The sequence below is a fragment of the Pieris rapae genome, chromosome 13, assembly GCF_905147795.1.
Source record: "Pieris rapae chromosome 13, ilPieRapa1.1, whole genome shotgun sequence".
Taxonomy (NCBI): Eukaryota; Metazoa; Arthropoda; class Insecta; order Lepidoptera; family Pieridae; genus Pieris; species Pieris rapae.
In genome coordinates, this window is record NC_059521.1 from 663,216 (window position 1) to 689,161 (window position 25,946).

General features: G+C 33.2%; 1 protein-coding gene across 1 annotated transcript in view; it reads right to left on the minus strand.

The window, feature by feature from the left end:
* LOC111003464 overlaps positions 1 to 25,946 on the minus strand; it is a 129,253-nt gene that overhangs the window by 48,181 nt on the left and 55,126 nt on the right. The window contains exons 4-6 of the mRNA XM_045630753.1: positions 16,441 to 17,299; positions 15,449 to 15,549; positions 8,316 to 8,495 (exon numbers count right to left, since the gene is read on the minus strand). Coding sequence (XP_045486709.1) covers positions 8,316 to 8,495; positions 15,449 to 15,549; positions 16,441 to 17,299 — 1,140 coding nt within the window. The remainder of the gene's footprint in view (positions 1 to 8,315; positions 8,496 to 15,448; positions 15,550 to 16,440; positions 17,300 to 25,946) is intronic.

Below are 25,946 nucleotides of genomic sequence, written 5' to 3' on the forward strand. Positions count from 1 at the left end.
ACCCTAAATCGAATTGGTTGGGAAATACTTCAGTGGGCAGCTGGTTGCACAAAATGATGGTGCGCGACTGAAATCGCCTTCACAGTCTCTCTGTGAATTTGAGACTTCTCTAACATTTGAGAAGTCTACGGCAATATTTTAGCAGTATTTTTTAAATCAGTCCAGTTATTATTTATTCAGTAAGTACAGATGCAATTTCGACTATTTCGTTCTATGGTTTATGAGAATTTAATAATGGTTAATATTGCTTAACATTTCTAATTTGAGTATCACGAGTAGTTACCTAATATGTGAAACTGTCATTTGACTCACGACAATAGTCCGTTCAACATCTAGGTCGACGACAGACGTGTGTGCGGTGTCCATGATTTTTAGCGATTAAAATATTTCCTGCATCAAATTTAATAACGAGATTTATATGTCACTGAAAGATTTTGTTTATCTATATTTCCCAATCTATGATGAAAGAAATCATTATTCAAAAATTATGACTTTTGTCCATATAATCTATTGTGGAGTACCTACAAATAACCCATTCCGAAACAATGATTGTTTCCCGAATAAAGGTTATTTACATTGATACTTTAATTAATATGGCCGTAATTTTAGATGTTTAATTATATATGTCCTCGTAATTATACATAACTGAGGTCTTGGATAGTTATTTATTTTGAAATCTCGACAAACAGATATGGTATCAATGCACGGACATGCGCCAACATATCGTCTTACATTCTACAGAGCAGGAGTACGACCTTATATAGCTTTCTCGCTCTGACATATTATACCCTTCACCAAACAAATTCGTCGTCAAGCCCTTTCTCTAGATGGGTAGGTTAGCCCTACGATACATGCGATTCAGACAACAGTGCAGTATTATTTGTCGGAGCAATGGCATTACTGTCAGCTGCCATCTTATTCTGCTTCCGTCAATTGCCTTTCTCATTTTTTCACGCTCACCCTACAACCGGGTGACAGTGGTCGGTGGGTATGACGAGTAACAACTTCCTGCGCCTTTTGAATAGAAAGCAGAGCATTTAAAACCACCTATTTTACACGCTCATTGTTTTGACGTGTATTCATGCACGAGTGGAGACTGTTGTGTGATAGAGTTTCGTTTGAATATATTTTTACTGAGGTTCTAGAATTTTTATTATTTCAAAGTTTACAAAGGTCAGTTTAGTTTCAACATCTACGCTCGATGATTGAAATAAGCCACACACTATCTCTATTATTTAATTAATTTGAAAAAATATTTAGCAAAAGTAGAAAAATCGTATGAGATTTAATTTAAAAAATTAAATTCCATTAAATATGACCATGAAAACTATTTTTAATATTTTAAAAAGCGTGTCGCGTCACGTTCAAAAAGCTCTCAGCAATTATTGTTATCGTCTAATATAATGAATATAAATAAAACTGAATCGCAAAATATGATGCTACGTGCAAATCTCCAAGCCGGCTGGAATTCGTGTATTTTATTTTATTTGAACTCTGAGGAAAAATTGGAAAAATTGGAAAAATATATTTGCGACGTTAATCTTAGAAAAACAGATTTCTCGCTTTGCCAGTTGTATGTTCCTGTGCTTTAATATTTTTATGCACCAACACTGGGGAAACTAAAAAATGCATTTGGGTCAATCAACTTTTATTTGTCCTGTAAGTACTATGTTTTGTCCCTGACCAATAATCGCAGTTCTAAAGAAAATTAAGTGGTTTTTTGGCATATGTCGCATTTATCTTATTATTAAGCAAACATACGAGTAAATTTTTTTAAATAAATCACTATTAAACTGGAATTTTAATGGTTGTCCAGGTGACAAAATATCTGGATGTAGCTTATTTTTATTTGTCCCCCAGTAGCTATTTACAATGAAACATTACTTTATACAAAAAAATATTATATGGCAATTAATTACGCTTGTACATAATTATTCATTACAATGTTCACTAAGATGCTAGCATATAGACTTTTGTTTGTTTCATAATTTTACCGAATTTTTTGCATGTTCGTTTTGGTCCCTATTATATTTTATTATTCCGACTTCCACCGGACAACGGTAAAAAAGTTCCGAAACCGAAACATAAATGGAGTGATCAGTGCCTTGACAATAAGTCAGTCGATTTGGTGACAACACTCATCCAACCGCCATTTTGATTTCATCATTGCCGCGGTGTCAGTCGGTCGCGCGCGTTTTGAAAAAGTGCGTGGCTTTTTTGTGTGTCTACCGGACAACCAGCACAAAAACGTCAGTATTTGATATATCATAGTAAATAAAAGTGAAATATATTCTATTTTATCTATATTTTTCACTGTTCTATCATCATTATTTATTATCAGAAAGCGCAAAGACTGATAAATGTCACTCGGACAACCAGTCACTTGGACAACCAAAACCGTTGTCTGTGGTACATTTTGGTTGCCCATAGGACACTTAATTATAGAATGAGCATAGAGCAATACTTTTCCTTTCAATAATTAGTCCTACTACTAGCAGTAGGCCTCTGACATGATGGTGTAACGACTGCCATTTAATTAATTATAGCAACCGGTCATAGCAACCGGGACCAACCGCTCAACATGGCCTCCGAAGCACGGCACCATCTTTGTGATGAACAATCAGGTGGTTTAGCTTGCTATGTCCTAACCTGGGCACAATCTTGTGAATGAAAGTGATAAATTGACAAATATTAACTTTACGTGTTCTTTTCCCGAGAATCGAACCAGGGAACTCCGGACCCTAAGACGAACGCTCAAATCACTACACCACGGAGGCAGTTAGCTTACTTACTTAACACATCTAATAGTTCTATATTCTAAATTATTTTTGTTATTATTTTTAGATAATGGGTTTGACGGAAAAATGTGGATTTCGGAGTCAAATTTACTATTTTATTTAAATAAATCGTTCTGCTCTATGTGAATTCTTAAAATATAAATAATTATCTAAAGAAAAAATGTTAAAATATAAAAAAATTCAAATAAAATTAAAAAAATAAAATTTATCATTGATGTACACTTAAAAGTTGATTGACCCATTTACAAATCAGGTATCTGTGAGTAAACTTAGACGGTACATAAAAAACAATCGAAAATAATGAGATTCTATTTTAAAGTCAATTAAAAACAGGATAAACAAATTATCTACAGGTGACGATAACAGTAGATTGTGTATTTTTATTCCCGCAATAGTAATTGTAAGATACGAATATTACGACCAAGGTAATTATATAATTATCACACTCAAAAAAGAGTCTTATTTTTATTCGCCATGAAGCTGCTGTTATGGTAAAGAAAATATGGTGAAAAATATTTGGACCGAAAAATTGACAACGCGCCCAAAGATTATCACCTATTATTATGGAACGCAAAATTAAAAAGAATACTTTTAATGGAAACGGAATGACAGAAGATTTTTTATTAATTCATGATTTTCCAACTTGTAATTTTGTCTTAATTTCATGCAAATACAGAGTAGAAATTGTCTTATTAAATACACTTTATCGTAATTCAACGCAAATGAAGTTGAGCGAAAAAGCTAGCTGTAATCTAGATCTCGACCTATATAAGGACTATTCCAATTCTCAGAGAACAATTGGATTGTTCGCATTCCCAGGTACATTCAACCGCACTTCGCCTACTAGCAAAAACAAGTTCTAATCGTAGAATTATGAGCAGGTTAAATTTTTATATGTCGGAACATCCTATACTCAAGAATTAAACATTTTTCTATATAATATACATATACACTTTATTTATTTTGGAACTAGCTGCCCCTCTGAACTTTGTTTTGCCAAAAAAAATTTTTTTTTACTTACCCTACCTTTTTAATATGTATATTAAAAAGCTATGCTATCCCACAGAGACTGTGTGTAAAATGCTAATATTTATTTCATACACTTCAAACATTTACTAACATTGTGTTACTTAAATGATTTTTTTGTTTGTTAAATTGGGTCATAAACAAATAAAGCTGAAACTCTTTGACAATCTTGGTGATTAAAAAGAGCGGCGGAGAATTAATTGCCAGTTCTTATCTTCCGTTCTACGCCCTTGAATTGAGAACTGGCAGTATATGTAAAATTAGAAGCATTTAATGTTTACCTATATGAATAAATGTTGTTTGACTTTGACTTTATTATAATCAAATAGTTTCATGCTACAAGAAAAACAACGAAAGGTGTTTTTACCAACAATAATATTCAGTTGTATACGACACGATAATAAACATATTTCTCTTATGTTAAAATTATTACCAGTTTTAAGCTGTGTTCGTACGTTCAACCACGTGGCAGGTCGTCGGGATGCCGTTTATTGCCTGACTGCCGGGTTAATAGACTCTCAGGTCCTAACATTAACTTTGCAAGTGGGATTATGTTTTCTTAAAGCGTTGTAGTGGCAGCCTCTGTTGTTTTGAAACCTTTAGCCTATTCTTTCTACCTTCCATAAAACCAAAAGAGAATTGAATTGACGTGTTTGAAAGTAACCAATATAAATAAAACCACCAAGTAAACCATAAAGTAATTTAATTTCGATCTTACATAAAGCTTTGACACATACGAATTTGACGGATATTTAAATGATCCTTTAGATTGAATTGCTTCAGTTCAAACAATTTGTATGAGTTAAAACTTAGCGATTAAAAAGAGTTGCGGAAAGTTTCTTGCCAGTTCTTCTTGCCCGCTCTTGACTAGAATTAATTTAACTTCTTTTCTGACGTTTATAAGTACTTAACGTATATTACTACTATATATAAGTTTTATTTAAATCGATGAAAATTATTGGTTTTTCCAAACTTAAGGATATGCGTATATAGGGTTTCATATAGAGAGATATTTATAGGTATTTGAAGACGGTTACGTAATGAAAATCATCATCAATCATCGCGGGTTGGCAAAATGGAAGAAGCTGCTGGTCTTCGTCAATTCCGAAAACTGTATTTAATGTAAACCAATTTGATTAAGATTCATTGCATAAATGTAAATCAGAAATTTTTTTTCAAGGTGGTGAAATTTTCATGACGATGTGTAGATATTTTATATTAAATCCGTTATGACAAAAAATTAATTCAAACAGACTATGCGCAAAATAAGGAAAATTCAAATTTCTCAGTAACACATAACTTTTCGCCGTATGCAAAATGAGTTAAAAATTACTGAAACGAGTTAATAACTATAATAACGTATAAGAGTAATATGCTATTATGTAGTTAAAGGAACTTGAGTAACTGTTTATTGATGTGGAAGTCTGCAATAAACCTGGAATAAATATAAGAATATGTGGCGCTACGTTTTGAAGTCTACCACTTAAATTTCAGTATCTGTTTCTCGATCATTTGTTAATTTAAAAGGCAAGTAGATGATCAGCCTTCTGTGCCTGATCCACGTCATCGACTTTTTGGGTCTGCAGCCAATTTCCTCACGAAGTTTTGCTTCACAATTCGAGGAAATGTTATGCACGCATAGAAAGAAAGTCCATTAGTAAGTCCAGGGATCGAACCTACGGACGTAGTGATGAGAGTCGCACGCTAAATCTACTAGACCATCACTGCTCTGGAATATTGTCATTAATGTAATATAATTAATGATCTAATCAGACCCGGGAAGTTATCTCTTTAGATCAGACTGCTAATTTGGCGGATAATGGCAAAATTGTGCATAATATTTTGCAATATTTGGTCTATATATTCGACAATGCATTATACAAAGAAGTAGAATATATCTACGTGATTGTAACACAATTTGTGTTTTTTTTTTTAAACAAGAGACAATTGCGCAAGAGGTTTATCTTATGTTAAGTGATAGCGACGCCCATGGACACTCTAAATGCCAAAGTCGAAATGTTTCGGAAAGAATTACTGATGAAAAATATCAATCTGCAAAACGCCAAATATATTAGTTTTAGAAAGGGTAAGATTATTTGAGATCGTAGTTTACCAATAAATGGCAGTAAATAATTCTACAATAGAACACACTTCCCACTTCAAATAACAAGTGTATTGACAAAGTAGAGGATATTTTGTGTGTACAACTCTGAGCGACTCGAGCACAGTATAAGGTGAACTTAAATGAATTTTCTGCAACCCCTGCATTACCTCATTCTCATACCCTCTTTTACCTCAAGCACAGAAATATTTGTAAGTACTCTTTCAATTCTGTTTGTTTATAAAATAAATTCGACAATTTAAAGTTCGCATTGTTTAATGATTACGATATTAATATTATGATTTTTATGCGATTCAATCCATGATAAATCGATTCGGTCTTAGTATCCATAATAGCTCCCTTCACATTTAGAAATCTATTAGTTTTTATAATTTATGAATTAATGTATTTTTTGCTTATAAGGGCTGCAGTAATGTGACATATTATACAGGGTGCCTAAAAGCCGTGGACCAAACGCAACTAGGGGATAGATGAGGTCATCAGCTGCTTAAAATTGTTTTACGGGAGGTAGTTAAACTCAATCCCTACAAAGTTAGAATTTTAGTTTGCATTTTACCAAGAAAATCGACTTTTCATACTCAGTCTTATGAAAACTCAAAAAACTCTACAGCCTGTATCCATTTCATAATATACACTAGATTGGTACTGGTGAGTCCTCGTTTAGACATGCTACTTATATTTGTTTATTGGGTGTATTAAGAACATTAAGTTTAACGATATTTTTTTATTGTATTTTATTTATTTTTTGTCTTTACAGTAAGAGCATTTACTGTAAAATGTTTTATTAAAACAAATATCTATATTGCCGCCTATATATTGTATTATATTATTTTAAAGAAGCAATGTTCATTGGGTGGTATTCATTATATCTATTAGGTACCCAACAGACCCATATGCTTTATAAAACAGTGATAATAACAGCAAAAGTTAGAAGTAGAAAACAATTTAAAGACGACCAGGCCTGAACCCACTAGAAAAGGAATTATTTAAGAGTATATTTTCAGTTAAAGACAATAAACAATCAAAGAATATACCATAAATAAATACAGCGAATTAAAGTGTCGAACCGTCACCTGGCCGCGCCTGTCCTGTGACAGATACGAGTGGAACCGAATGGAAGAGGCCTATGTCCACAACCTGAAAATGCCAGCAAATGCCGGTTCCTCAATGTCACATTATATTTTACCCACTGTTAATTATTTTCCATATAAATTAAACTTCCATGTTTATAAGTAAGTTTTGAAAATAAAGGCTATTATTGTTAGAACAAGTGTATCAGTGGGCCGAGCGTTGGCAAGCTTTTGCAAATAAAATTAAGTCAAACCACACCCTGTACTATATATTATACTATACTCAATCATTAGAAGCCTGCACTAAAGCTTGCACTTTACGGCTACAATCAATAGAGTTAGCACCATTCACGTTGATATATTGTATTGTCTACTCCGTGAAATACGTCTCGCTATAGAGCTTTTATTGTTAACGACATATTCAGTTAGTTAACTTTTATACTAAAATAGGAATTATGAAAGTAGATAATTACAATGTAAAATTAAGCTTTGAATCTAACAAAGAAATATACAGTATTTATTTATTAACACGTCGTTGCATTTATATAAATATAATACAATTGATCTTATTAAATGAACATGAAGGCAACTTCTCTTCTAAGCAACCACTGTGGAAAAAAAATTTAATTAGATAAAGTAAGCAAGAGGTGCAAAAATAGATAAGATATATAATTTTTTAGACAAAATGAAACAAAACCAATTAAAACATATGTAAACAGTGAACAGGATAATAATAAAAAAAGGTCACATGAAAAAGAAAAAACGCACATGAATCATGATAATTACACGTCAATTTCTCATCAGTTAGCATGAAAGTTAGGGATACGATTTGGACAGGTAATGTTTGTACGGTAGAGATTTGGAGAAAGATAAAGGAGCTGAGCGAATAGGGGCGGCACAAATGAAATCCATAGACTCACTGCTGAGAGAATCCCAAGAAAAGAAGACATGAGTTATATACTGTATTCTTATTTTTCGTAGTCATTATAAAAGTTGACAAATTAAAACACCTTTACCGCTGGCTTTGCTGTATTGCGATACTTATTCGTTGAGCAAGCACAGGGGTCAAACGTACTATCTACCAGGCGCCAACTCAAATCTTTAATAAGCACCTGTACACAGCCCAATAGTTTTTACTTCTTATGTTAATATTCGTTATATGTAGTTTATAATTTCCATAAGTATAACCGATACGAGAGGCAGTAATGCTAATTGCTATTTTGTCATTTTTTAACAAAGAAACTATATTTATTTTACAAATTTTAACAAATTCATCAGGAAATTAACTTTTCAACTTACCATTTGCGCCAGGCCGCTCGCACACAAAGAAGTTATGCTCTCTACAGCTTCTATCATTCCATAAGAAGGTGGGGTGAGCTGGTCGTGGTGGCATAGCTCTGCGAACTTCCACACAATCTTGTCCAGATGTCCCGTCATCATTCGGCTGACTCGCATGCTTTCGCCATCCAGGAAACCAGTCTGTAAAATGTATGGTAAATTTAAATTAAAAAGTTTGAAATTGATTTTAGATTTACGTACCACGATTTATATTAAATTAAACATAATTCTTAAATTCCATTTCAGAATTGTAAATACCGCATATTTGTAGAATTTTCATTTATTTAAAAATTAATAAATAGAAAAAGAAAACTAAAACGAAAAATTTAAAAAGTTTCCTATGGCAGTGTACCTTTGGCCTATAATACCGGTGACCCCAGACCTAGTGCTTTCCTTGCTCAACGAATAAGTATCCCAATACACCGAGAATTTGCTGCCAGCGTTAAAGGTACACAGGAACTAAATTTTTAAGTTTGTTATAATTTTCTATTTATACGTTTTTAATATTATTAAATAAATAATTATTATTCTAATTACTGAAACCTCGTGAAACCAGCACGACTACGGCTTTTAATATGTTATCGAGTCGAAGATCCAAGTATATAGATTTTGTATGGATTAACAACACACTAATATAATCTTGGTTGAATTAATTAATTAATAATTAATTTTAACATCAGATTTTACTATTTAACCCTAGAAAGATAATCATATTTTGTAATACGGAAAAGATAATCATGCGTAAAATTTACGCATGAATTTGAATTAGTTGTAGGTTTAGGTTTAATAGTTTATTTTAATAAATTCTATGTTATTATATATACTCATATATTAAATTAATTAATAATGCAGATAATTTGTTAAACTTCTTTATTTGTATTTAAAAAATAAACAAAACTTTAAACGTCTTCTATAAATCAATAAAATAGTATAACACTTACTCTCCCTAATGAAAACTTATTTTTTATTCTAATAATCAGACTCATTTTAACTAGAAAATCAACAGTAAGCTTTTCTTATAATTTAGGAACATACATTTACATAAAAGTAAGTTACAAACAGCTTTGGCACATATCAGTATTATGCTCACGACATATAACTTTTTTACATTTTTTGCAGGACGCATTTGCCTTTCTCCTTTTTTTAGAAGGGCAAAAAGAACAATAAATCCTTTTTTTTTTTGCTACTGGCTCATTGCTATAGTCTTCGGATGTATCAGGCACTTTAATTGGCAACATATCAGTGATTTTATCTCACAAATATCTCTTCAAAATAGGTACTTCTAAACGTCTACGCATAAACAAAGAAGACAGTCCCAAGCTAAGATTGTTCATAAATCTTTTGCGACTCAGAGGCTTTTCTCCTTTACGATTAACATTATGGCTGTAAATTACATATGCATTAATGCAGGCAATGTTAAGGCAGGCAAATTCCAAAGAATAAAGCCATAGGCCATCTATTTGTCTTCTACTACAGGACATCAGAGAACACATTTGGTCTAGCGTGTCAACGCCACCTTTGATTGATTATAATATATTATCATTTCTGGTTTGCCAGTAGCTTCGTTTAGTAGCATTCTCCTCACAAATAAATCATTTTTGCCGGTTTCGGTTTGTAGGAGACGAGAGTAAGGGTTCCGTCAAAACAAAACATAGATGTCCCCACTAGCCTGGAGCGACTGTTTTTTAGGTCTTCCGGTATCTCACGTTTGTTTGATCGTATGGTTCCCACAATGGTTATTTTATAAGGTTCTTGGAGCAATCTTGTTGCCAAAGGGATTGAGGTAAACCAATTGTCCTCTGTTGAAAGGCTACGATCCTACGAAAGGCCAATGAGACTGGAGGCTGGAGACTGGTTGCACAGTACTGCTTTGCTCTTCTAAGATATTACTTCCGCTTGGCGTCGGCTGTTCTTCTTGTATCTCGTCTACAAACCCTTCTTCTGTGTTACTCTGCACTTCATCTCACTCTGATCACTGAAACATCTGACTCACTGTCGTGGTCCGCTACTTTACTGTCGGTGTCCTCACACGAAAGCATCATCACTTTGCATAAGAGCGGCCAGGATTTCGTGTTCGTTTAAATTGGTACTCCCCATTGTGTTATATATTTGCCTCAATATCTTTAAAAATGAAATAACAATATTAGTTATGATATAAAGTATTAAAAGTTACGAAACACAATAAAACTGTCATATAAGCCAAAATCATAAAAGTCACGATAAAGATAATCATGCGTAATTTTGACTCACGCGGTCGTTATATTTCAAAATCGGTGGCACTTACCTCATTGACACTTACGGCACGTGGCAGCTCCCAACGACGAATGAAATGTCCTAAACGCACAGCTATGGATTCGCGATAATTAGAAAGTGAGAGTAATTTTTCGAAAACGCATGCGTAATTTTTACGCAGACTATCTTTCTAGGGTTAATGAAACATTAAAATTTTCAGTGACAAATTGCGCATAAAGTTATGACAATATGGTTTAATAATACTGATAATTGAGGGTAATCCCATTCGATAATGATTCTAAGAGAGGAGCAGATGAGGCAATTAATATACAGAACATTTAATAATTATGTATTGCAAGATTTTAGAGACGCATATCACACTTGAATAATATTTATACTTAGTACTTTCTGCATTTACAAACAGAAAGAAAGGCGGACAGTAATAGAGGTGGAATGATGAAATAAAATCGGTTGCAGGGAAGTCAAGAGTAAGGACAGAATGGAAGGCTCCTAGATGAGGCCTTTGTCGAGATAGGCAAACAGACTTTGTACGAGCTTACGCAGGTAAGGAGCTCGTCCAAAATAAAAGCTATTGCATTGATTTTATCGCAGCTTTTGAGCGCGGTAACCGAATCAAGAAATTCCTTACAAAAATAAACCCAAAACACGATGACGTAATATAGGTGCGACCAATGCGCGTTAGAGCGGGACAGAACGCATACTGCGGATTCACATCTCTCTGACGAGATCGGTGACGTAGCGTAAGCGCAGCCGGTGCAGCCGATACGTGTTAGAGTGAGACAGATTATATAGGCGTGTTGGTGTGAGTCTGGTAGATTTAATTAATATCAAAGAAAAAAAAATACTGCATAAATAAATAAGTAATTATAATTGCATAAGTTGATCAAAAAATGATATACAATAATAGCTTTACCCCGAATGCCACGTTTTTTTTAAATTTGTAAGTAGTATTTGTAGTGGTGTTTGTAACAATTACCGTTCTTCCTTTCATATCCGGGATTTCTGAATTTCCGGTTATATAAGACGAGCCTCATATCCACGGTCAGTAGGTAAGATTTATTGTTGTAATCAATAAAATATAATTTATTCACATGGTAGACCCAGACTTATGAACTTCAATTATTAAACGGTTCCAATTTATATTTACGGACTTAAATAAATAGCATAGCAAAGGAGAGATGTTACAAGATGCTTGTAAGGGGCTGCCTATACTGTCTCCAAATTACATAGTGCTCAGCTATATTCTGTTCATAACCAAGGCATATTGCGGCGAACTATTCACAAAGAATTCTGGTCGCACGTGCAAAGTGATGGAGCCTGTGGATTGCGGGAATGTATAACTCAGAGTGACCTATATAGCTTCGTATGTCCGCTTCACCCGTCCCAATGAATAAATTGAAAATTCTTTCAAAGTGTTCACCTCAGAAATTGAGGCAGCCTGTCGATATGCAAGCTGCTTTAGACAATGTTTTACATATAAAATAAATAAATCATTGGCGCTACAAGCTTTTTAGGTTTAGGCCTCAGATTTCTGAATATGTTTGATGATAATTTTTCAATCTAATAGGCAAGTAGGTAGGCCTCCTGTGCCTGACGTACGCCGTCGACTTTTTGGGTCTAAGACATGTCGGTTTCCACACAATGTTTTCCTTCTGTTCCAGCAAACGTTTAACGAAAAGAAAGTCCATTGGTGCACAACCGGAGATCGTAACTACGATATCAGGGATGAGAGTCGCAAGCTGAAGCCACTAGGCCAACACTGCTTGTTTTACATGAGGCGAAAATAATTTCAATAAAAAAGATTATACTAAATGGTGGCATATTAAAAAAACTGTTTTTAAAGTAAACGTTTATGTTGAAACATTCAAAAAATTTACATATATCTGTATCATACGCATAGGGTTTATCTAAAGAGACACTGTGCATGAAGCAAAGGAATTATTCACGACATGTTTAGAAACAGTATATTATGTTTTCAAACATGTCGTATATGCCTGTTCAAAATGTACTACATCAGCAAAATGAAAAATATGGCTTTTGACTGCTTTTCTGGCTTTAATCAGTCGTTAATTAATCCGATTTAAAACTGTATGACTCAATTCACATTTGAGATATGATTATATTTTTTGAAACTATCGTTGGTGAAAAATGACAATTTAGAATGGCTGAGGGCATACAAAACGTTTGTTTTGCCTTTTGTGGTTTTTTTTTTTTGGTGGTCACTAGTTTAATTTACATCAGGTGAGCCTCCTGCCCGTTTGCTCCCTGTTCTATAAAAAAATAATTTTTTTTTTAAGTGCTTGAATTGTGTTAATTTGCAAAATAAAATTCTGCACGTGAAAGTTTTTTAACACTTTTAGTAATTATTACAATTTGGCACTGCAAACAGTTCTATTCCAAAACAAATAGAATACAAGAATATATATTAAAATGATCTTTGATTTTATTAATCTGTTTGAAGCCCTTAATATTTCTGTAAAATTTTAGCGAATGAAAAATGAACGAAGCGGCTTCTGATGAGTTTTAATTGAGTGCCTATTTAAGAAGAAACAATTAATTATTAAAGGTTTAAAGTTTAATATTTTCTTTTTCTGTACTGTCTCCATTTATTCAAGATATAGGGAAGTTATGTATTCGTATGCCAAATAGCATCAAGTAAAAATTTTAAGTTTTAAATTTACATGAAAGCTGTATAATCTCGTGGGAAAATGAATAAGTTCTCAAAGCTAGAGTTTTGAATAATTCAAAGAGATGATGCAACCTGTACAAGGAATGTGATTTTAAATATGTTTTATGTAAAATAGCTATATGCACATTAGTAGCATGTATAGTTTATTTTTTATTTAATGGATGTTTGGGTTTCAATTATTTTTAAATACACACTAAATCTTATCTACATAAATACAACTTTTGATTAGCATATTATTAGTATATAAATTGTGGTTTAAAGCAAATAATTGTTTCTCCAATTCAGTCCTATTATATAGTTAATTACTTTTCTTACAGCACGGCACAAATGCAGAGAAAAAGGAGATTAGTTTAAGCAGTAAGCTAATTCTGGGACGCAGATGAGTATGTGATCATTTGTTTTTTCTGATAGACAAATAGGTGATCAGTCTTTTGTGCCTGACACATGCCGTGTAGCTGTTAAGACGAGGACACGATTTTCAGGGATGAGAATCACACGCTGAACCCAGTTATACAGTTCTCTTGCTGGTCAATACTTATAGGAGTTGCTTTTTAAATGTTACCATAAAACCATTTACTGTTAACATCATCTCTTTCATTTGTTTGGTTATTTAACCAAACTAGATGCAATATATTAGAGTAATTATTCCGTGTCACTTATCATAATCTCGATTCGGGGCGAGGCTATTTCGCAATGTAAACTAGCAATTTGCATTTGAATTAACGTTCGGATTGAGCTTTGTATACACCATTGTTAATTATGTCGATGGTAAACTTTGATCCATCCTAAAAGTTTCCTAAGGTTGAATGCTATTGTTTATTATTATAATTAGTTTGATAATATATTTTAATTTTAATAATGTTATATTTTAGTTACTAATTAGAAGTGACTATATGATTGCTGATTTAATTGATATCAGTCATTATGTAAATACTATATAAAATTGTACCTTTTTAAACAAATTTGCAGGCCAACGTGGTAAAATTATTTTAACACCCTTAAATTTAATTAAAATAATTAACTTTCTGTTAGTGAAATTACAATGTTATTTTTATTACGCTACACAACAACATTTCTAAAATAAAATCAGTGACGTGTGTGGTTGGTGACTTTTTCAAATCTGGGTCCAGTTTTATGTACCCGTTTCATGATCAATTTGTCAATGTATTAGACAAATAGGTGATCAGCCTGACACACGCCATCGACTTTTTTTGTGTAAGACAAACCGTTCGAACAAAGGCACTAGGCCACAGCTCTGTTATTTATATTCTATCTAAAACAGTGTAGCAGAAGGTAATCCTGAGCCAAATCAATAACCGATGCTTCAATAACGTGATGGATAATTCAATATTGACAAGTGCCTAAGTCTAGACTGAATTTATAGCGTTAATCGCCTGAAACGTACTTCATAATACAATTATCTAAGTGCAAGAAGTCGTATAACAGTGCTATTGTCGGATTAGTTGTTCCCATTGCTTTGCTGTTAGGATGAAAAGTAGGCTATGTTTACTTAAGAGATAATCTATATTTGTGCAAAGATTTATATAATTTGCGTAAACGCTACAGTATTGGTAGGTGTAAATAAATCAAGGCTTATTTAGGCTATCGCGGAATGTGGTTAGAAAGTGTTTTAAGAATATTCTTATCCATTCTTAAAAGGCCAGCCACGCACTCGCGAGTCCTCTGGCATCGATAGTGTCCATGCGCGGCGGTATCACTTAACATCAGGTGAGTGAGCCTCCTGCTCGTTTGCACCCTGTTCTATAAAAAAAATATCCATAGCGCAAAATCACCTGCATCATGAGCACACCCCACATACACACCTTCACGTACATACCCTCGCTTTTACACCATCACATAACACAGTCGAATTAGGTACCACTTAGTTAAATGTATTGAATACTTTTTGTTTGTTTGTTCCCTTTTGTTAATTTTTGAACTTTTTTCTAGTGTATTAGTTCTAAAATGTATTCAGTTTCTAAAATGTATGTATTCCATCTCTGGTTATATTTTCAAGGTACTTGTTTGTTATTATATATGTATAATTTATGTTAGCTGTAGGATTACGTAATAAATAATAGTATACGGAAGGATATATGTTTTATGGACTCAGTACTGGAAAGTAAAGTAAATAATTGAATACATTACTCACGTGCGTAAGAGAAAGGTAGACCGTCAGACCACCGGAACTCCCCTTCATGAACGGAGTCAGTGGCTCCTATCCAATAGACGTCGTCTTCGTGGCTTCCAGGCCTGTAAGTTTTTTGATAGGTGAATGATAGTGAATAAAATGTAATATTGTAAGAATATCCAAAAGATCAAAACCAACGTAGTGTCGTAGTATTGTTATACTAAGAAGATCAGCTTAGCTTATCATATCAATATTTTTTGTTTTGCGTAATGTTTGAGATTTTCATTTCATTTCATATATACATGTCTGGGACTCAGTTTCTTATAAAAAATCGAGTATTCTATCTTTTTACATTAATTACAACCAATTCGACTTCAAGAAAAGAGCGTATCAGGCCGGCAACACACTTGCGGACCTTCTGGCAATGTGCGTGTCCATGGGCGGCGGTACTACTTAACATCGTGTCAGCCTCCTATTACATAAATATACTTTATATTAACCAATATTTTCTTCGAACATAACAGCTTATAGTCTTTTATGTCATATTAAATATTAAACACGTGATAAATTCTTCTTGATAGTTTTCAAATACAATAACTTTTCTAACTTAGACAAAGTCTAATAAATTTATTACAAGTTCTTTAATATTTAACATGTGGTAGAGAAACATACTATTACTATAAAGTTTCTTTTAGAACATAGATTAAACCATACATATCAGGGTGGATCTATGCATCGAAATGTATACAATCGTATTAAATCAGGTTTAAATGTATATTTTCATTATATAAGTATGTCTGTTTAAGGGCTTCTGATAAATTCCACCCTTAAAAATCTGTGCAGAACGAAATATTCCTGTCTGCCACTCAAAGTTATCAACTCGGATAAATATCCGAAAGTCGCGCTTCGTTTTATAATATCCTTTTGAAGCAAGCAAATACTTTACTTCAGTGTTTCCATTTAAATATTTTGATTAGAAATTAGGAAAATATATATAGGTATATATAACTTACGCGTGGGATAAAAGTTGGTCTAAAATTTGTTGCTGATGCTCATTCGCTAGGCTGGCTAAATGCCCTCCAAGTTTCACACACTCTGCTTCCGCTTGTTTCCAAGACTTTTTAATATCCCTAATAGCAGATACACAGAAGTCACCAGATGCTATCCAACTGAACTCGCAGTTTCCAACCATATCTTCCATTGGCTTATCCATCCACCAAACTTTTAACCACATGGCAGAAGAATTCTTTTTAGCAAGTATACTAACGTTGAGTCTAATCGAATTGCCTTCGGATATAATCTGTACACTTCGTAGAGGATCACCAGGCTGGGAGCAATGCTTCCATCTGGAATCTCCATCTTGAAGGGTCAGTTCCATTCCTTTGCAAAAAACTTTGGACTCCTCGTGGATGACATTAGAGTTTTCATTTGGCTTTGTGCCCATTTGGAGCCGCAACGCAACACGGTTTCCATAGGGTAAATGTATTTTATAGGAGCAGAGGAGTTTGACAGTTGGGCCGACGTCGAACGAGCCGTTTCTGGCCGTCAGTAGGACATCATGGCAGTGGTCTACTAGACGGTAGATTGCGGCGAACGTAGGTCGACCGTGCAGTTCTAGTTCTGGTTTGGACGAAGACTGATAAAGATACCTTCTGGATTGAAGTGGTATTTGTTCCAGTTTCCCACATATCGTGGGGGTGTTTGGGGAGAACCTGATATACCCTGAAGAACAAGGTACATTGAGTTTGTGTAGTTCTATGAGGAGGGCGTTTCGTGGCGAGGGTTGAGGGAATATGAGGTGGCAGCCATGCGAGCGAGGTAGGTGGCCGGAATGTATGCGCCCAGAGCGGTTACGAATTCTTATAGCACAATCTGAAACAATAGAACACATATATTTTTTCTTCATTGATTTAGTGTCCTTAACACAATTGTTAGTACAATGACTAACAATATGTAGGCGGTCTCCTTTTTAAATTTTAGATATAAACGTACAATATTTCTTATTAATATTAAATGTCTGTTCTGGTATGCTTATTTCATCTTGTTTTTTTGTAGCACGTATGTTTACGTTAATTGTGATACAATTTAGATGAAAGAGTTTATAAAATATACCATATAAATATACTATGCATGATGTGGTAAGCTTTAATAAATAGATAAATAAATATTGAGGAGCTAAGATCGAGAGAGTGTAACGCATTGGAGTTTTTTTTAATTTCAACTTATTTTGATTACATCTAAAGGCCTGTGTGTGCTTAGGCATAACACGTGGAACATATGTATGAACGAATAATCCTTTATAAAACTTTTTAACAGTCCAAATGGCAGTCGTAAAACCACAAAGAGGAAAATATAACTGCTAAGTTCAACATGAATAAGCTAATTGCTCTTAAAACTTAAGCAGCGATACCGCAGTAAACTCATAAATAGCTCAAAATTCTTGAAACTCACAAGTTTCCTGACGACGCGACGTTTTGAATGAAAACAAGACAAATTTCTGCCATTAAGATTACTCGAAACGCAAAAGCGAATTACAATTTCGAATAATGGAAAATTTACATCAAATCAAGTTAAATTGCGAAGACATTTCGTACCATTATACGATAATGTTGCTGTTTTCGCGTTATCATTTATTCTACTGTCATCATTATGATAATTGCGATTTTTGCTTCATTTGTTTCCATTTTTTACTTAACCAGTCTGTAAATACTGATATATAATTTTTCTTTTTTTAAACTTAATTATTTTGAATTTGGAACACGTATATTATTAACTAAAAAACTTCTTTTGATTTTACTTGAAACTGGCATAAACTATTGCCATAAAATAAAAAAATAAACTTTCCGTATTCATTATCAAATTACAAATCAAGTTGATCAAAAGAAAATAGTACTCAAAGGGTTAGCATCGGTCAAGCAAGAATTCGTCGATACCCCGTTAGGAAGCAAAAAAAGGTATCCAGAAATGAAAATTCCCGCTAAGATTCTGTCACGTATTACAAAATAAGACCTAAAGCTGAAGATATACGAGATCAATCAGAATCAATCAATTAGATATCAGGAATCAATCTTTACAATTAAAGAGAATGGATCGATCAAAACGCCGTCTGTCGCGGTACGCAGTTGAAAAGATCGATCAAATATCGAAAAGAAATATCCTCTTTACCCATAAAGCAATTTTCACCAACGAAGAATACTACAACAAGCAAAACGATGAAGTGTACGCTCAACGTTGTAAAGATGCCGCTCAACTGGTCGGAAAGGTACAACGTGGTCATCATCCTGCGTCAGAGACGGTTTGATTGGGCGTGTGTTATCAAGGAGTCACAAAACTTTACTTCTGTGAAAAGTAGTCAACTTCAGCTCAGTAATGCACTTTAATAAATATACCTTGGACTTTCCAGCCGGATTCTGCAGCTGGTTACAAGGCACGAAGTACCCAAACCTGGTTGAATGTATTGGCTCATCTCGATCAGACCTCAAGCCTTCTCCAAATTATGGTCAGTTTTATAGGAAATCGCCTGCTCTTAAACAATCTTTGGAGCAAGCAGAGGATTTTTTTTTTGATTCTCTTGGAAACTACGTAAATCCAAAGATTCGTGACCAAACAGATTAAAAGCCTATATAAAAGCTAAAAGTGGCCGTTTCGAATAGATTTTTTTGTTGTGTTTTATATAAATACGTAGGTAAACATTTTAATAATATTACAATAGTTCATAAATAAATGCAATTTCTGTTGTAACTTATGGCTTGACTAGGTATACTACGGTTAGTTTTCCTCTAATTTATTGGCTTAAATTGAGTCTCGTAACTTCCATTACATGTTTGTTGCTTTGTGTGTGTACACGCACACATTATATGCGCTTTCAAAAATGAATAATTATGAATAACAAGACTAGTTATTCAATCTTGAATCTAATGAATAGCATAATGGAGCGATTTCGAGTATCTACCAGATGTATATATACATACCTTTCTAATGCCTAATTTATTTCTTCTCGAATCGCGATCTCATCTAGTTTAATCAGTATTTATCTGACTTGCCTTAGACAAGATCAAATTTGTATTCTGCTTGTAAAGATAAGCTGTCTACTTTGCATCATCATTGTTGGATCTTAAAAGTATATGACAGAGCTTCGAAGCAACGTAACGTGCCAAGATGTTCATACATAATGTAAAACTGTACAAGATAATGTTTTTGTTCAATATTTAATATTGCTTTTGCTACTACTACATATTAAAATATACTTGACAGGTATGAGCCCGAAGCTTACAATATTATTGTCACTTTTCTCTTATCAGGTCTCTGAATCTGATTTGTGACCATTTGGTTTTTCTAATGAGTGTCATACGACCAGCTTTCTCAGTCTGACACACGGAGTCCAATTGTTGGATGTAAGTATGTATTCCTTCATGGTTCGAGCGAGTATTATATGCGCATAGACAGAAATCCATTGGTGCACAGGAATCGAACCTACGACATCAAGGAATCGCATGCCGAAGCCAAAACACCAACGGTGCTGATTACTGTTATTCGTATATAGGAATTAGGACATAATAACAAATTATATATGTTTATTGACACAAAAGATATATTATTGAATAAACAAGTAATTCGATACAAGGTAAATTATAACAGTTCACTTTTATTATGAAAGCCTGCAGCAATCAAAAAATTTCAATTAAACCGTTGTTATTTGCAACAAAAGGCCGTCCTACATATTATATGATACACGCAGGGTTGTTTATAATAAGAAAATAATAAATGAAATAACTGGTTAATTTCAGTTAGGGCTACGTTAGAGAGGGGATTAAGTCAGGAAAGAATTAATTCAAATTTGATAGTAATTTTTAAAAACTGTTAAAAGTTTTTACTCGTTGCTGTTAAAAGATTTTTTCTTTGTATTTTTTTACTCTGTCGTTTGTAATATATCTCCCTGTTTATCGCTTCTTCTCTCGTTTTGTTGCCTCTGAATCGTGCTTTGTCCTATGCTAGATGCAGCAACTCTTCCTCAGTCGCAATACAATTAACAATTGTTTTGTTAAGACTTTCGTTGCACATAGGCGTAGAAAGCCAGTATAGTCACAGTAAAGAACAAAAACTAGGTTACCTATAGCTCAATATCAGTAAAAGCGAATAGCCCTAAACATTTCTCCGTGAAATTGGAATTAATTAATTTTTCTATTCACTTTTTTTCCCTTTTCGGCAGCCCTATTTGTACCTGAACGAGTCCGAATTGACCTCGAATGTTTTTATAACCTAGAACTATTGGCTTGGGCTCATAAAATTTAACAACAATCGATATGTACTGGAATAAAACGTTTTAATACGCTCGATTTTTATTACGATGCACTTTCTGCACGAACACCTAATGGGTATTGGTTTTAGAATTAGTTCACGGATTGTTCGCTTCGTAGATTAATCATAACTATAGTGGTAGCCGAATGAGAAAAGGCCAAGAAAAGGCAGAAAAAAAGGATTGCATCAAATAAGAGAACAGGAATTAAGAGAATTGGAAGAAAGATGCCAGTCGTGATTATTGTGAAGGAGGCCTTTGACCACAAAATAATGTAGGTATGTGTGTATGTAGGCACAGAAACCAAACCTACTTGGCTAAAGAATAAACACAGAAATTTGTTAGTTTTCATAGGCTCACTCTTCGATTCAACAAAACGCGTATATTACGAAAGATTCGTTTACCATAATAATAAAAACTGTATTTATATGATTTTTGGACCAATTTTCACTAAGGTCTATTTATTATTCTAAGTTCTCACTGTTGACAATTCCGTGAATCAATAAGCTCGAAGCGAAAGCCTCTGTAAAGCAAACATTTGTCTTCCTATTAAAGATCTTTCGTATCAAAATATTATCTAGCTTTGCTATTCTTTTGTTTTCCAATATTTTAATAAAATCATTGCTTAAGAGCCCTGTAAGTCAATCAAAAGTATGTCTAGAGTCTAGACTGAGAATTAGAACATGACCTCATGGCTAAGCGTTTTTTAAGAGAACCTGGACGTCTGGGGTATTGGGTTTCATTCCCGGTTGAAGAGCATACTAATTAATTTGTTTTTGCTTTCTGATCAAATCAATACTAATATGAATAGTACTAGGTATGGTTTTACATCGCATCCCTTTCTACTAAACCCATTTTAACTGTTAATAAATATAAATAGGATCTACTGTCCTATACACATTAGACACATTGAAATATGTGTTTTAGGATATTGTTTGTCACTTTGTCGTTACTATGCAAGTATATTTATAATTTAAAATAATTGTATTTTATAATAATGGTGGATTTGTCAGAAGGCTGTAAGCAAGAGTTTCCAGGGCAGTTATAAATCTGGCAATTTCTTTTTTGTTCTATTGAAAAATATGTATATATGTAAAACATTACTTCAATGGTACCATTCCCATGATAGTATAGTACATGAATTTTTACAAAGGCGATGAGAATTAGGAGAAGCTGATCGTGGTAAAATAGAAAGCAAAAGATCACATGGCTGTTTACCAACCAGATGGGCCGATCAAGTAAAAGACTCCATCCTCGAAACTATTCATACATTCACATTTCTGCCCAGTGCCTCTTTTATCTGTCATACCTCATAAGATAAATCGGTAGAAACCGATAGTCTTCTTGCTGACCACAGAGATACGAATTGAATAGGCATATTGTTCATATTATATTAGACTGAAAATAAAATAATTTGAAAACTTTTATTGAATTAGCATTATTTTGTGTGTGGTCATATTGTCTAAATTGTTTCAAGACATACTCTACCCCAGTTCGGTTTATTATCTTTTAAAAAAATTCTTAAATTTTATTATTATTTTCTTGAAAATCTTCTAAAATTTTATTATTATTTTTTAAATTATGCCTTGCTAAAGTAAAATAAAATTTGTTGACTAGAAATTTAATTTAACTAAAACTATAACAGTATAATCTGATTTCTACTTCAAAGCAATTAGGTCACTCGAGAGCAACCCGAAAATAGAAACTGCATCAAAATAACAAAATATAGATCCGAATTGAAAAATTTACTTTTTGTACGTCAGTTATGGACGATAGCTCTGTAATTTATGATTTTTAGACATTGACGCCGACGAGTTTGTTTTAGTTACGCATATTTTGATTTATAAATGCTACCCCTGAAACTATTACATATTTACGTTGCAACCATTGCACCTTCAATATATATAACGAATGTTTTGATTTAATAAAGTACATATATCACAAGTAAAACTTCTTTGTAAATTACTAAGGTAAAAGCTCCAATAGATGATCATGTACCAGTAATATGATCACTCCATGTATTTGTATATCTGTATATCTATATACACTGTTTACACACTGTATACGTGATAATAAAAATCTGTGTTTACAGCACACAACGTTATGTGACAGAATTGCCAACTAAAGTTCTAATATGTAACTACTAAACTAATACATCAACCAATAGCGTGTATTTTTCTCGATCTCCCTTTCTCACTCTCTCTTAATCGTTCTTATTCGTTCTCTACTCTTCGACAAAAACGCTGCACATCTTCGTGACGTTTCATCCGTAACCGTATTTTAACCTCATGCTCATAAGAAAGTTTCTCTTCAAAACAATTATCTTACTAAATCAATGTGTCGTTACATTATAGATTATATAAATCGATAACGTGTAATAATTGTAAGTCCTATACTCGACAAATTCAAGTTCTAAATCTATCAAATTTCATTTATAAAACAATCAATCTAATTTTGGTATAGGTAAATCTTGCCCTCAACCGAAATATACGATGTTATTTGTAACTATATTCAATAATCAACTCTGAGATGATACGATAAGCTAGTTGAATAGGATATTTGACATAGGATGTTATTATAGTTTGTTGAGATAGGATTCGGACATGGAAAAATATTTTTCGATAGAATTCTAACCAAAAACAAGACGATCGGGTATAACTCACAATTACATAAACTTATTAGAAGATTGATTATGCGACAAACAAGATGGATAAAGGAAGGATTGCGCCACCAGGGAAAAGAAAGAGAGGCCATCTTGCATGGTGGGCTGTCTTAAAGTTTCTGGAGAAGATATGGAGAAAATGCTCAAAATAGAGAGATAAAGCCAGAGGTGGCCAATACTCAATAAAAGGTCCTTGGAAATTTAAAAAATTAATTATTTCTGTATAAAATTTTATATGTAACTATTTGTAAAGACAGATGAATGTTTCAAGGATTAAATGTGGCTTATTCAAACTGAATTATTTAGAATAGAAAACTTAATTTTCATGATTTTCAAAATAATATTAGTTTTTTATAATAGGGGGGCAGACGCGCTTACGGGATATCCGGAAGGACAGTCATGTCAGCCCATAGACACCACATACTTTTGTGGGTGCGTTGACAGCCTTTAACGGGGGAGTGCACTGTTTGAAAAAGTAGGCACATGTGTCTGTAACAATTACGAACGTTAAAACCGGCACGAAAATTATTACATAAACAGCCTTTGATCTCATTTACAAAGTTGAAGTTTTGTAAAAAACTGGAATGCTGAAATTTCACAACTTTTGAGTGGATATACAAATATAATTTCGAAATGTATTTTTCATTATACATCCAGTTAGCAGTACAGGAATGTGAAAATTGCAATAAATTTAATCGAATAGAAAAACAGGGAGTGATAATATTTGCTGCTTTTATAAATATCTAGACTAGTTATTGTAAAGTTTCTCTTAAATTACTGATGATGTAATGTATCACTGTACAATTAAGATTCTAAGAGAAACTTCAATCATAAATCATTTTATATTGTGTACGATAGCGCAATAAATAACTATTGTATTCTACCACATAAATGATATTACTGGCTGATACTGATTATTAATAATTCGTGCAAAATTATTCCCTGACCATTTTAAAATATAAAAAATGTGAGCCGTCGCGGGACGCCTGGCAGATGTGAAACATCGATATTATTTTTTTGAAAGTAATATGCAGAAAAGAACAGACCGTGATAGGAAATAAATATGTTATAATGATAAAATAAAATATTACGATTTTATTCCAGATAACGATGACTATTTGTTGAATAAACATTATTTTCATTAAATATTTTTAATGTGAAATTTACTACTGCATTTAGACTGTATATCATATAGCGTGGCGACGCGTCGCCACGGCATGCGTCGCCACGCCAGAAATCGGTTTTACGTGCGGCTATAGATGTTTCACATCAAAAATGCACAGCGTAAATATTCAAGTTTTCATTTCTGCTTCACTCCCGGAGTGCAACCGTCAACAACAACAAACGTCGTTTTTTACACTCAAACTTCTCAAATACGTAAAAAATATGTATATACCTAAAATACTACTATAACATTCATTTTACATTTACAAACAAAGAAGCAAATAAAGACAAAAGCAAAATATCTAAAACATATGTTTACAAATGTTCGTTACAAATGAGCCAATCAGAACTTGACATGTGCGTGCAAAGACGTTCGATTGGACCACTCGCTGTAATCTACCGAATTTTCTAGAATTCAATTCTTATCCAAATCATTATGAATAAAAACACTTAACTACCGAATATAATACGAGATGAAATGATATGCAGTGCGTTAGACCTCAAACTCCAACTCTGGGTTAATTTAGAGAGAAAAGGTCATGACTTGACATTTACGTATGATCTTCGTGTGTTAATTACTGTGTGTATAATAAATGATGTCCCTCTATGTATAAAAGCTGTTTCTATTTTAGTTGATGGACTGGTTGTTTTATTAAAGTTATTTGGTTACACTCTCTGCGAAATATAAGTATTTGGCAGAAATACAACACACTTCTCGTTTTATAGGTAAAAATACCTATCAACTCCCATTTATTCCAGGGTCTTCTTTTATTGATAACATTTTTCTATATAGACATGTAAGTCAGCTGACACAACATTTTGCGAGATATGCGATATTCCTCGCGGTGTTTTTCATTACTATTCCACAACTAAATATTTAGATGAGTTTGACTCTATACAATTGGCTACCTTCTTATCATCTATTTAAACTCTTCTCCGTAAACATTTCTCAACCGCATCCCATCCTGATCAATCGACACTTGTAATTCTTATATTTTCTTTTCTTTTGTATTGCATCGCTATTTCATGAATCCGTAAGATTAGCGTTTTAGTTTGTTATTAATATTTTTTATTACTTTAGATTAAGGTTTTATATTTTTGAAGTGAAACTTCTTTAGAATCGATGTGATTTCAAACCGGATGCAACGGAAAAAGCGACAGTAAAAAGAGACAGAAACATATATTCATAATATTTAACGTGGGAGTAAATGAGATAGATAGAGAAACTTCTATAGAATCGTAATTTCAGACCAAATGCAATGGAAAAAGGCGACAGTAAAAAGAGACAGAAACATAAATTAATAAGATTTAACGTGGGAGAAAATGAGATAGAGAAACTTCTTTAGAATCGTAATTTCAAACCGGATGCAATAGAAAAGGCGACAGTAAAAAGAGAC